General features: G+C 40.6%; 1 protein-coding gene across 1 annotated transcript; it reads left to right on the top strand.

Moving 5' to 3' along the window:
- Positions 1–264: 264 nt before the first annotated feature.
- On the top strand, positions 265–13,716 carry C2H6orf58 (chromosome 2 C6orf58 homolog). Its single transcript, XM_009822377.2, has 6 exons — positions 265–586; positions 4,863–4,949; positions 9,017–9,201; positions 10,389–10,522; positions 10,946–11,184; positions 13,529–13,716. The coding sequence occupies exons 1-6, from the start codon at positions 265–267 to the stop codon at positions 13,714–13,716; spliced, it is 1,155 nt and encodes a 384-aa protein (XP_009820679.2).
- Positions 13,717–14,500: the final 784 nt, after the last annotated feature.

Raw genomic sequence — 14,500 nt, 5'->3', positions numbered from 1 at the left:
TGGGTATAAGTCATGGGAAGCACAGATTTGGACATTTTCTGGTCAGACTGATCCCTCTTAAACATCTGCTGCTGCTCCCCAGATCCCAAGGGGAGGACAGAGCATTACTCACATCTTGCTAATCTAGCAACTCCACGTCAGGGTCACAGGAAAGAGGAAAGGGAGACGTAGACCTCTGCGTTTGAGTCACCCTTTTTTGCCCAGCCCTCACCTTTCATGATAAAAGCCCCGAAGCCACAGACACCTGGGTCACAAACCTTCACAATGCAGCCCTACTTTGGCATACATGCTCTTCTTATACTGACTGTTACCCTGCGTCCAGCGACTGCTGCAGCACAGAGTGAAAAAGATGCCACCGGAGACGACATCTATCCCCCTCTGTGGGACCTTGCCCCTGAAAACCTGCTGGATTTCCTAGTAAAGGACAACAAAATTGTCATCAATGCTTGGAACTATCAAGAACGACTGGGAGTATACAAGAACTTGCTAAACTCTTCAGCCAAATATTTTACCGCCTTTGGATCCCAAAATTTTGGCAATATTCTCTGGGGATTACCATTGCAGCATGGGTGGCAATTTCGTACAGGTATGAGTTATGTCCTTAAGCTGCTGGAACAGCTAACTGTTTACCAGACCTACTTTGGGTCATCTTTTCCAAGGTTTCTGCCTCACAAGCCCAGTATAGGCTCAGATGGTGTAAATTTTGACATACTGAGCTAAGCTGCCGATTTGAAAGGGAAATCCTGAATGAAGGGAACACCCTTGCCTTGTTGAGCAACAGCTGTTAAAATTCCAAATAGGAGAAGGTATTGCTAAACACAGGACTGGTCAGAATCCAAAAGATCTGTGGTTTAGATGGGCAATATTTCAGTTAGCTGAAAATCCTTGAGAAGATATTCCAAGTTGCTCCAATTTACAGCAGGTAGATTTTAGGTCCCGCACTCTGCAGTGCTGTTCTTAAATTTTTAATTGATAGGCTTTTTCTGGTTGTTAATGTTATGATCTTTTTTTGGTGATTTGAGTTTCTTTCCTAATACAGATAGTTGAAAGTTCACCTCTCCCTCTGAGAATTTGTTTCCATTTGCCATTTCTGATCAGTTTAGGAGTAGTCTCATTATTTTCTAACTATGTTTTTTACAAAAATTAAAGTTTGTTCTGTTTGTTGGTGGTTTTTTTAGTTTGGTTTTGGGTTTTTTTGTTTTTTAAATGATGTCCAAATTCTAATGGCTCATCTCCCAAAAGCTGGTTGTTATCTGGGGCGGTCATTCTTATTTGCTTGTTGGCCATGCCAGGGAAGCAGACACAGAAACACATGTGAAAGGTCCTTTGAGGCTAAGGCTGCAGTATCTTATCGAGGGCTTTATCAGAGAACGTGTTCTCCCACATGCTTCTTCACACGCAGCTTGCAGTGAAGGTTTCCATTCAAAGCTGGAGTTGACTTGCCTTATTCCACCAACCGGGAGAGGTAGGAAGAAAGGAATAATAGTCAATGATGTTCTCAGGAACTTGTGCCTGGTGGTAACCAGGCATAAGCAAATGCATCTGTCTGCCTGTTGTTTTCTTTATTGGTTGCAACCTGTAGCTTAGTGAGGTGGTGGTTTGGCTGAAGCTGTATGTTTGGAAGAAGCAGAGGGGCTGCAGCTGGTGGTGAAGGAAGGCTGCCAGCATTTAGTCACGCCTAACAAAAAATTAACTGCTAAGTCACAATGAGGAAAAGGAGATAGAGTAAGCAAAATCCAAGCAGGCAACTAGCTGGCAAACAGACAGCACCAAGAAGGATTTGTCTGGAGTTTAGGCAAGCTTTTTCCTCTTTCCCTTCTTTATGTATAGGAAAAGAAAGAGAAGATGAAGAGGATGGCTGGTGCAGCAGGAGAGTTGGCAGAGGCAAAGATGACTGGATGCAGAAGCTACGCTTGAGTGGTGACCTGCTGGAAACGATCTAGTCATGTAGGGTGGCCTCATCCACAAAGTCAAGATGTGCCTGGTTGCAGTGACAGTTCCCAAAGAGAGATGAGGGACACAGTGGGTGAGAGGAAGATTTGCACGTGGTTGCACAGACAGGTAAAGACCTACTGTCACCTGCCAAAGAGTCCCAGGAATGGTCCTTAGGCAGGTAGATATACGATCAGAAGGTTGAAAAAACAGTAGAGGGAGAAATACCACATAACTGGAAAGAGTTTAACAGTAAAAAATGTGAGAACTTGGAAGGATAAGTAGATAAGGGGGAAAGAAAGACATAATTTTGGTGCATACAGTAGTGAGGTTAGCAACTGGCTAAACCTAATGCAGATAGGCAGCTAGGCTAGATTAGTGAGGAATGACTGAAGCATTTGTGTATCAGCATAATAAGCCTGGGCAAGCAAAAGCTTGAGTTCATGGTGCAGGACAGCAGATCCTTGAAAATGCTACAAAATTTTTTGCATGAACAATCCTGTCTGGTCTTGAAAGCTATGTTGCTTGAGAAAATATGTTTGTGGATATGGTCCTATATAAACCATAAAGAGCAAGTGGAGCTACTACTTAATAAGAGTGGTACAAAGATTTGCAATAATCTACTTGTGGACAAAATTAAATCAGTAATTTGCCTAAATTTACAGTATAGACAATGATGTTGAGACATCACGGCTGATAGGAATGAGATTGTGGAAACAGAAATTGTCACTTGGGAGACGGAGCTAAACTGAGAGTCCTACCTACACAGACAGAGGAAACTGGATAGTCTCTACCCCCACTTGGAAGAACTGACGTATAGAAGTAAAAATCCAAGAGCAAGAACTTTAAGAAAGATACAGGTGGTAGTGTATGTCCAAAGAGTAGGAAAGGTTGCACCTGTATTTAACAAGAAGGAAAAATGGGATAAGGACACACAAATATCTATTTCTCTTACATCAGTAATAGATGAGACATTAAAATAAGTACAGAGGAAAGAATATTTAAGACATAGAGCTAAATAGAAAAAGGGATAGAGCGCAGCTTACGTGAATCAAAGGTAGATTGTGTCAGACTAACTGGATGTTTTCTTTTATGGTATAATTGATGTTTTACCAAAGTCCAGAAAGGCATTTCCTCCCTTTCTATAATCAAAGCATAGAATGAAAGTTTTTAATGACACTTCACAAAATAAGAACGAAAAGGGGAATTTCAAATCTGGTAAGGGAACACCTAAAGGAGAGTTTAGTGATGAGTGTTGCTAAGGGAAATTTACAGCTAAATGAAGGATATACTCAGAGTTCTTCAATTATCATTCTTGAGAACAACTGCTTTTTCAATAATGACCTTGCCACAAAAAATGGCAGAGAAATCTTGCTGATGAAGTTGCCCATAGTTGCTAATGACATTCAGCTGGGAGGCCCTGTCAATACAGAGAGACTGAGATAGCTTGGGTAGACCTGAAGACTGTCAATCATGTTAAGCACAGGGAATAGGAGGGAGCAGAGAAGACAAACCTGGAGTGTAGACCTGGAAGTAGGGTTAGTGCTTCCAGCTCCAAGTAATTAGTACATATCTTATAATTATCACCAATACTGCCCGGGACACTTCATTTTCCCAAAACACCTAAGCTAACAATCTTTGGTAAATCTCATGTGCAATTCTTCTGCAACATTTTGTCGTCTTTTTCTGCTTTTCCTTTATCCTTTCCATTCATCCCCTTTGCACACCAGTGAACCACTGCTGCCTACTTCTGATTCCCTGTGTCAAAGCAGAATCTTGAAAAAAATCTTTCTGTAAATATTAAAAATTATATTTTTTCATCAAAAAATATCCTGTTGAACTGCATTCCTCACCACTGCAAGTTCATGCTCTCAGTGCTCTGCTACTGAAAGATACAGGCTTGAGCAGTCAGCATGCCCCAAAGCACAAGCTCTGTCCAGTCAGCTAGAGAGGATAATTAGGATAAACTATATGCACATGCTTCATGATCATCTCTTCTTCTCAAGTAAAAAGTATCAGAAAATTTGGTTTCCTTTTTAAAGAATGTAATGAGGTTTAGTTCTAATCTGACAGAAATGACAATGTTGGCATTCAGCTGACTCGTCAGAGAGTAAATGCTCTGCAGGGCAGATTTTGGGAGCTTCTGGAATAGCTCAAGTCATTGGACCTGACCATGGTAATTTCACGTCATACACTTAAAGCAGACTTCCTGACTCACTACGTGACTAATTACCACATAATGTATATGTACATTATGCTTTCAGGAATTAGGCTATTTCTCCACATCATGTGCTTAAAGTAAAATATGCCTTACATGCTGTCATGAATAACTGTGAAATGTCTTGCATGTTTGCTATAGCATAGATGCTTGAAAACCCTGCTAATCAGATAAAACAACGTTTGCATGCTTAGCTTCACAGTAAGGCCATGTTTGTAGGCATCATTAAACTGGAAGGGATTGTGTGTCACACAACCCAATTTGGTGAGACAATTACTAGCACATTTAATTTGTGCTATTCTGCTCATTAAGCAGCTCTCCTACACTAGCAGCCCTGCATCTATTGAAAATGATGCATCAGTTATGCATGTGTTTATGTCCGTATGTGCATGTATATTTATATCTCCATAAAAATATCACTGCAATGTCCTACTTTCAGACAGTTCCATAAATTCTCAGAATACATTTACAGTGAGGAATAAATTGAACTGTAAAACACAGTCAAATTACTATGCACTGCATGAAGTATTGACCAAGAAATCCGACTACTCTAGGAATGGTAGTTTATGATGCAAAACAACGGTAATTGTTCTGCTTCTCTGAGCAAAATTCTGCATGCTTTAGTCCTATTTTTTTTTTTTTTTCATCTTAGTGGGATTTCTTGTGTGAAAAAGATTGAGAAGTATTTGGTGTATTATTTCATTTGATTCAGGCAGATTAGCAGATCCTTCCAATGTGACTTCCTGTGGCTATGAAGATGGAGACCTCCTGTGCATATCTGTAAGAAGCTGGTGGTCCTGTAAGTATATGCTGTTACACTGTTCTCCAAAATATGATTAGTGTCCTAGAAGACAATTGAGAATCTTTGTTTCTTTTAGACTTCTGTATTACAAAGTAATTTCACTGCTACATAATTCTCCATTGAAAACTTGCAGCAAGACACCTAAGTATGAATGAGTAAATGAAAGTGAATTGACTTTGATAACTTATTTAAGGAAGGAAAAAAAAGCAAATTTGCAGCCTTAAAAATGTTTATACTGCAAAAATGCATGTGAAAACACATGGGAAACACCATGATAGGTATCTATATTGGTAGACATTTGTAGAAATTACAGTTTTCAATTACTCCAGAGCAGATTTGTTCAGTTTAGATGCTAGTACTTCAAACTAAAACTTAGTGTCAAGCAGGATTCTTTGTGGTTCTTGCATCACCCTCAGTAATACAAATCTGACAGGACTTTCGTGCCTTCAGCTGCACCTCCACAACTTCACTGTGGTTAGTAGAATGAAATAAATAGAAACTTTGTGCCCACAATAGCCAAATAACTTTATTACCTTCATTGCACTGACAACATTTATCCAGCAGGCTTTTAAGTACCCAGCTGAAACTCAGTTAATACTTTGACCTGGCGTACGTGAGCTATCAGACAATATCTGGTCCCTTTAATACTGGCTTTGGTGTTCTAGTAGGCTGAAATTCTGGAGGTTTTTTCATTATTTCAATATGTAGCAACAAACTGAAGACAGAGAGAAGCATAAAGATCTGAGTTTCCAATGTCAATGTCACTGACATTTTTAGTGTTTTCCTCAGTATCTCTAAAAATACACATCCAGAAAATTCAGTCTTCCCAAAAATGGAAACGTCCAAAATTCCTGGATACTTTTGATAATTCAGGCCATTCACATGTTGCCCTGTTGAACAGGAGGGATCAAGTTAATACATGGTTTCTCTTAGTCTGAGAGACACAAGAATTTCATTTTTACAAATGTGTATCATAGGTGTAACAGGAGAATGGGTCTATCCATTACACCTAAGCAAATACGCATTGCAGGAAGCAGTGTCATCTCAATGACGGTGGTATCAAAATTGGACCCACCTTTACACTAGGCAGTGCAGAGAAAAGGCAAAGTGACAAACTCTACCGAAAAACCATATGTGCTGTTGGCATCACTCCTGATAGATGTGGCGAAGCACCTTATCCTCCTCTGGGACATAAGAGACTGCTGGGACCATGGGAGAACTAATAGTGTGTGAGACCGGATACTATAACCAGGTTTTTACACAGAAAGGAAAAAACAGTTGTATCCACTTCTATCTAAAAGCTTTGCAAAGGAGGAGAGGAAGTGATCTGGAATGCCACATGCAACTAACTCAAGCGTATCCATTTATTGTTGCACAGGGCAGCCCAATAAGTAACACTTGTAGCATCAGTAGAAAAAGCACCGATACTACAGTGCTCACTGTCTCAAATGCAAGAATATGTGTAGCCTATTTCTCTCTGGTATTTTATAGTCAGTGTCTATATGGAAGTAGGCTCCTCAAACAAAATGCATACCTAGATTTCTACAGAGTTCAACTTACAAGGCAATTTTTTCTAAGCCCATGAATACACATAAACAACAGTTAAATTTTCTCATTTGATAAATCAAAAACATTTAATTAATTTGCCTACACCCAAACTGAGTGACATATTCCAACCAGCCCAATAGAACACCCCCAAAGGATGTTTTTGTTTCCATTATTCAAAAGCTGAATAAGCACAGTATTTTAAAAAACCTAAAATTTACTTTTTATCTGATCTGGGTCAAAGTCAATACTTTTAGACTCCCATTTTTGTTCTGAAACTGGAACTCTGACTCTTTTGGAAAGTTTATCTTCTATTTTTTCAGAAACAGAACTGACAGATCAGATGGGGGGAAAGACAAGCCTGACCTATAGATTACAATCAGTACTTGTATCTAAAGGCAATAAAATGATGGAAATTTTATTTTTAAGGAGGTAAAAGGCCTTGTAAGTCCTCCAGTTTAAATATTCTTTGCCTTCCTAGGGAAGGGAAAGCCTCATGTTCTTTTTCCTACAGCACATTTTCCCTCCATCACTTCTGCCCCTCACTCCCTCAGCTTCCCTGCTGTCCTGCCACAAGTCCCTTTTCCACCAGACCTGCTGGCAGGCTGCAGCGAGCAGCTTTGTCCCTTCCCTGCCACACAAGTGCTTTCTTGTAGAGGCCCTTTGAATGAAGCTTCTGGCTGTAAGCCAGCAATTAAATGTGTATATCTTCAAGTGATCAAAGACGTAAGCTTAGGGTAAATTTAAAATGTAAATTTAGAGTAAAACCAAAGCTCACTGTGATACTCACTCCAACTACTAAGTTCAGTTTCCCATCTTTGCGGGTGACTACCACTAGGTGCTCCGTGGGAAGGTGTCCCATGCAATGACGAGTAAGAAGGGTCATTGCATAGCCCTGTGCAAGCAGGGGACCTTCCTGGAACAGAAACCAACACCTTTACTTTCTCAATGTTTACATTCCTGCTCTTCACTTCTAAACACTGCACGTTTGCATGATACCAATTTTGTTGCCTCCAGAAAATATATAAGCTCAGCCTTGATCTACCCCATTGCAGCAGGAACATGCAAAAAGTCTTTCAGGCTGCACAGAAATGTCTCTCACATCTTACATCTGAGGTTGTAAGTGGTTTTGGCTGGGCTTCAGGGCAGCCCTCTCCAGCATGAGTAGTCATACGAAGCCAGGAATGAGCTTAAACCAGAAACTCACATTTAATATGCCCCAAGATGTATGAGACACTCCCTGCTTAAGAAGTTCAGTCCTTTTTGCCTACAATAACATTGAGTATCATCCTTTCCTGCATTGTTTTCTGCCCTCTGAGTCCCCCTAGCAAGTATAAATATGTAATATATGCAAGCCCTTTTAAAAGAATGTAAGTACTTTCTGATGTGAAATCCAGGTTTCAATACTTCTTATGAAAGTAGTCAACAAGAAGCAAGACCCAGTTTAGCAATGACTCCCAGTGCGACACTGTCTTCTCGTCACTTGGGACTTTTCCTTTGCTCTTCTGACTGGCCATACATTCCCTCCTGAATTCCCAGCCAGGCCCACATACAGGAGGTGGAACAATGGTTTCCCATGTGTAGGACAGGGATACATGGTAGGTGGTCAGGTTTTGATGATTTTGGTCCTCACTGCTGGGACTGTGTACAAAATACCTAGGCAGTCTGTGGCCCTGAGACCAAGCACAAGCAAATGACTTCCCAGCTCAACGGCTCAGGAGTACCCACCCAAGAGGGAGAAAAGCTGGTCTCCAGGCTCTTCACTGAAAGTTATTAAACTGTATTTCTACAAAGAGGGCACAATTAAGAGAAGAATTTTAAATCCTCCTTTCAAATGAGGAATTTCAAGTAGCCCTATGGGCACTCTGACTGGAAATGTGGTCCAGCACAGGTGAGAACTGACCCTGGGTTTGCTATGTGCTGGGTCTGACTGCTCCAACTTACAGATCAGATCAAAGGAAGCCATCATCCTAAAATAAATCTAAGCAAACAAACTGAGGTCATTTCCAAGAAGTTTTCAGTGAGCGAAATATTTTTTAAAAGCAAAATTATTATTTCCCAGTAAAACATCACTAGTATTTGGCTTTTCCTTTCTTATATGCCTAGGATGCATAGAAGAGGCGTTTTTTTAATGAAAATGGTATTCATGGAGTACCCCTTAGTCTTTCTGTACTTAGTTTGCAACTAATATTTGAGATCCTTTTGATGTCCTGTCCGTGACAACCTATGAAGATCTAACTTTTTTCAGTTGTTTGTCCTTTCTTGCGAAGTATAGCACACTGTCTGCTCATGCAAGGCTATTAAAGAACAATATATAAATGAATATTACAAATCATATCTAAATCAATACAGATACCATCGTTAGTGCATTTCAGTCCATATGTCCCACTGCTGAACACAGTTGTATCAGTGGCAGTTTGAAACGGTTGCATTTGGTAAGTGAGAGTTTTCATTTTTCTGTGCAGGAATTTTTCATTTGCTTGTGGTTAACACCTCCTCCTTTTTAAATATTGTTACAGGTATGAACTACTACCTGGCTATCATACCCTTTCTGGGGGCAGTGGACGCTGGCCTCTTCGGGCAGCTGCAGTACGAGATAGAAATATTGCCACCGGAGGAGCGAAGAGCTGATTTCTGTTATAGTGTTGCCGACTGCCGGTCTCGCATACCCAAGCTCATGGACAAGTGGAAAACCTATTTTGAAGTAAATAATTTCACAATTTTTTTCATATTTTGTAGGAAACGATACCAGAATATTACTTTTAAAAACTGTTATTACTGTTATTTGTAAGATTTAGAGAGCTTGGTTTGCTTTCAGTAACAGCTTGATATAAAAGTAACAAGCAGAAAAAATGAAAAGCATGACATAAAGTGAGTCAGAGATAAGAAGGCCAGGATTTTTACAGCTTATGGATTTTTTTCCTTCCTTTAAGATAATTCTGTATTTTGGCGTTTGTCCCAAGAGACTGTTTTGTTAACAGTTATATTTGTATTCTTGCTATACTGCTTATGTTAGCAATGCAAAATAAGCATGCGAGATAGAACATTACCCTTGAGAAATGGCCTTGTGTTGGTTTTATATGGTTCATTTATTCCTTTGAACATCTAAAAAACTGAAAATACTGAAACTTCATTCAGAAGGACACTTATTTATACAAGTAGATATTCTCTTTCCTCCTCATTCAGCTGTTTCCTAATCCCAAAGATGACAATGTATCTTACTTCATAGATTCAGTAACTATTTTTATAGATAGACTTCTATATTCAACATTTTTGTTGGCAGTCAAATAATTGATAGTGATTAGAAATTTTAAACCATAAGTCCCTCTTGGCAACTGTGAGTGAAGGTAGAGGTTTTAGGAGCAAGATGGGATTTGTTTTCTTATATTTCCTAAGCAGTATGTTTCCGAAGTTATTATAAAAGATCTGCTCCTCAAACAGCCATAATGATAACCATTAAGAATCATTTTCTTATTTTCTAAAAATCTCCAGAAAGTTGTGGCCGAAAGACTATAAACAGGTTTTCAAGGAATCAAATATTTCAGCACGAAAGCTTCCATGGCACTCAGATACAAAAGTCCACAGAATTATTGTGACAGAATACCTAGATTATGTGCATAAAACCCTCACTCTGTTGAAGTCAAAGAACAGCAAGGCCAGTTAACTTCAGTGGGGATACATATTCACTTTATAAATCTATATTAATTGTCTTTTTCTCCCTATGTCAGACATCATACTTACTTACAAAGCAGCACATTCTAACTACTCAAAAGCAATTTCCCTTAGCTTGCAAACTGACTATTTTGTGAGGTATGTGTGTAAGTCTGAAAAATGCATTGGGTTTAAACCACCACCCCATTTGTCTGCCTTTTTTCCTCCCTGTTGCTGCAGTATCTGTTGTCTACAGAACATAAAGCTGTGAGCCCTGCAACCTTCTCCTCCTTCAAAATGGATGATGCCCTCCATCTCATGTGGAGGGCGCACGTCGCCTCCATTGCTTATGCGCTGCCCAAGTTCCAGGACAGGTACGGGGACAAGAGAGGTGGCCAAGGGGGATCTTCCCACCTGCATGCCTCTTTGGAAGGATAGTATCTGAACAAAGTTTGTGTGAGCTTGCCTACTTTAGGCCTCTACTCTCTGCTTTTACTTCCGCTCTCTCGGAGCGTGGGATGACCAGCGAGAGATGGCTGTCCAGGCTGCAATGGGTGGGCACGCTGTGGGCTTAACGTGAGATGCTGATTCCTCTCTGGGAGCCAGGGCCTGAGTCAGGAGGCAGTGATGCCAGGAGAAATTACATGTAAAGTGCTGAAGGCAGCTTTAAGTCACTGTGGCACTGAGACCGCTCAGGATTTTATACTGAACAAAACATCTTTCAGATAAATGATAGACTAATGTGTTCTACAGTGGATTTCAATTATCTGTTACATTTTTATTTTAATCTCTTTCAGCTTAAAATATCTCTCTGATCCAGAAGCAAATTTTGGTGAAGACTGGGCTAATGCTGTAGATTTCATTGCAGCCACACACTTCTTCACAGATTTACAGACCACAAACAACTTCCAGGCTTTCCTGCCCCAGAGGATGCTCGTTGAAGGGGATGTTCTCCCGTCCATTAGTGACTTCAGTCCACAGCAAAATAGAGTCCTGCTTTCAATGAGAGCTCTTCACAAAGCAAATCAATTAACAGGTATGAGCCTGACCTACAAATGTCTGTAATCCATACATATTTAATATCTTGTTCTCTGTTTCTACACATTTCTCCACATGAACACGTCGATTTTTGATGTACAATAGTACAAACACTTCCTAGAGACCTACAATAAAACAGTACAGCTAAAAATACTACCATAAGTAAACAACACACCAGAGAGCAAACACAGCAATGGGACACTGACAATACGCAGTGAGGACTTCACATGAGACAAATGCATCGTTTGTTGGAGCAGATGATCTGACTTTTTTTCCTCCAGTTTTCACAGGAACTTTAAAAGCACAGACACTAGTTTGTGTTTCACCAGTTAAATCTGAGACCATTAAAGCTGTAAATGAAGTTATTAGATCAGTTGAGGTCATTACAAAAAACTGGGAAAATGAGGTGAACAACATTTTGTGTGTCCACAACTGTTCTGGTTTTGTTTTTTGGTTTTGTCTCAATCTTTGCTTTAACAGAGAGTATCATCTGACCCAGCAAAACTGTATTATTAGACAACGCTGGCTTCATCGTGCTCACTAAAATAAGTTGTGCATCACCATCCAGCGGTGAGACACAGAATTACACTCTTCTGAGGTTTCACTTCATTCGTAGGTATTGCTGGGATGAATATTTTTGTTTGTCCTTTGTGAAAGAAAGCTATTTTGAATCTTTAAATGAAAATACAGTATAAAAATACACTGAAAAACTAATATCCAGAGCTATGGCATTTGGTTTGTGATCTTTTTCTGTCTATTCATTTCAGTGAAAATTCTCTCACTAGATGATTTATAGCCGAAAAAGGCTGTTTAATGAGGCTATTCAATGTTACAAAAGAGCATCCTCACACCACAGAGTGCTTCCTTCACACCTTCCACAAAGCACGAGGGGTGCCTCATAGTCTGAATAAGGATCTCAACAGCTCTATCCCATGCCTGGTAGTCTGACACAGTTCAGGGTCTCTTGACCTACCTCCAGGAGGGGAAGGGGGCACAGCAAGGACAAGCAGGACCAGCAAGGCAGCAAGGAGGGAGAAGAGCACCAGGGCAGCAAGGCAGATGAGGGCAGCACTGGAGGGAGAGAGGAAAAGAGGCATGGATGCTGACCACGGTAGAGGGAAGGAAAGAGAGGGATGAAGAAGTTCAATGCAGGTGCAGCCATAATGAAGTCCATAGCTGAAATGCCATGCTTTGCCGGCAGGCGATTTCCCTGACTCTGCTTTGAAGGGATGGGCTTTGCATTCAGCTGAGAGTTAAATGCTAGCTAACTCAACCTGGTGACTGCTTTGCAGATTGGAAAAGGAGCTTTAAACTAAATTTGACTTGGGTCTGGATCCACAGCCTCAGCAGGGACCCGAAACACTAGATCTTATTGCTGCAAAACTCAGATGACAAAATGTGACACGCTGCTTTTGTGGAGTCAGATTCCTCAAACATTTAAACACATTCTGTGAGGTGTGGAGTCCTCTCCTGGTGCTGCAAACTTCAACAGCAGATAGAGGGTCTCAGTATCTCTTAGGACGGGACCCTGTCCAACCCATCAAGACCTTTCCTGCTGTTCTCACCTTTCCTGCGGTCCTCCTGTGGTCCTCCTCCTAGGCAAGAGGACCGTTTGCTGCCTTCTCCTCTTAACTCCTCATCTCCCTTGTACAATACTGTGCAAATTCAATGCTTCACTGTTGCCAGTTTTATACAAAAGCATGTTTTGCAGGAGAACAAACTCCTCTTGGTTTTGTAGCAGACTTTTTCTTGCCCCCAGATTTCCTCTGTGGACCCTTTATCCACAATAAAGATCAGCACTGAGAGGAGTAAGGAGCAGGTCATGACTATCCTGCAAACTGGTGCTAATGCTGGACTGGTCAGGCGTGCTTCCTAGAGAGTCACTGCTCATTGCCTGGATGACAGTATTAGGATCATTTGCTTCTTTAACTTGAAGCCTGAGCTGGCAGAAGTGCAAATTCTTGGTTGATTTAGTGTAAAAACAAAGACATGCATGATTATAACTACCAGGCCACTGCTTCATAAGCCATGAAGCTATGCGCAATTGCAGAACAAGACCTTAACATGCGTCTTCAATCATTTTGACTTGCAACACCGGTGACAAGGGAACAAGCCCAGTTGTCTATCAGTACAAAGGATCCTGAGCTGAAAGGATGGCCCATCTCCCTACACAGTTGTAGGCAATTATTACCCCATCGGCACGCTCCAGCTTTGTCTACATTTCACTGTCCACAGGAGAGTGGTGGGTGCTCGATGCCAGACACGCGCTTCATCCCTTGTGTGCCGCAGGCTGCGTGTGCTCCATGTTAATTTGACAATGTCACGTTGTGTTTCTTTCCAAGGAGGATTGCTGCTGAAGCTCTGGCAAAAAGCTATGTCTACTGAAGCAGGAAGAAAAATGGGCCGAAAACTGATTGAAGACTTGGCTTCGAGCCAGAAGTTTGACCCAGTGGGAATATATAATGATTTGAAAGGAATGGATTTGACAGCACACAGTTTCTTGAGAAAAAGCAGTTCCAACATTGAGTGATTTAAGCTTTTAGCAGACATGTATCTGGTAATCTGGCCTTGGTAATTTCTTACAGCAGGATTTCTTGAGTAGCCATGTGCATATCTCTCTCATATTGAATCAATATTTTTATCCTTAATTTTCCTAATTAGCTCTTTTGTTTAACTCATTTCCTTATAAACAAAATGCCTCACAGAAAAATCTTACTTTATTACTTTTTTGGACTTTATGAATAATGTATCGTTACTGGAGATAAAATTAAATAAAGGCAAATTATATTCTGTTTCAGACTGTTTTTTCCCTGCATACAGGGATCCCACCAGATACGTAATTACTCAGGGCCTTGGTGGTCTAACAGATGATCATCCGAAACTTTTCTTTGAAGTTCTGATCCAAAACCAATGCCTCGACTGTTTCCCACCAAAGTCATTATTTTGCAGACCAGCTGCAGTCAAATTTGAAGCTTTCAGGCTTATCAGATTAAATGCTTGAGTACAGATGGATCCCCTCGGCACGCTGCTTTGCAACAAGTGCGTGCCTCGTGGTACTGTGGAGCCAGTCCTGAGAAGTCCTGAAGCAAATGAGCTTATTCTGTAGCAGCTCTTACATGACCAACAGAGATTTCTGGTAGTTGATTCATTTCACTTACCTCAAGAAAACAATGATCTATCTTTCGATTTATGCGATTACATAGCCTGTATAGCCACAGGTTGTTTTTCCATTCCCCTATGTCTAACCCTTCTTGTTGCAGTGTTTCATACGTTAGATTTGATTACTGAGGAAGAGATGCGTTCACACCATGTGT

The sequence above is a fragment of the Gavia stellata genome, chromosome 2, assembly GCF_030936135.1.
Source record: "Gavia stellata isolate bGavSte3 chromosome 2, bGavSte3.hap2, whole genome shotgun sequence".
NCBI lineage: Eukaryota > Metazoa > Chordata > Aves > Gaviiformes > Gaviidae > Gavia > Gavia stellata.
The sequence above is the reverse complement of the archived record's forward strand: the minus strand, read 5'-3'. Positions and strand labels throughout refer to the sequence as shown.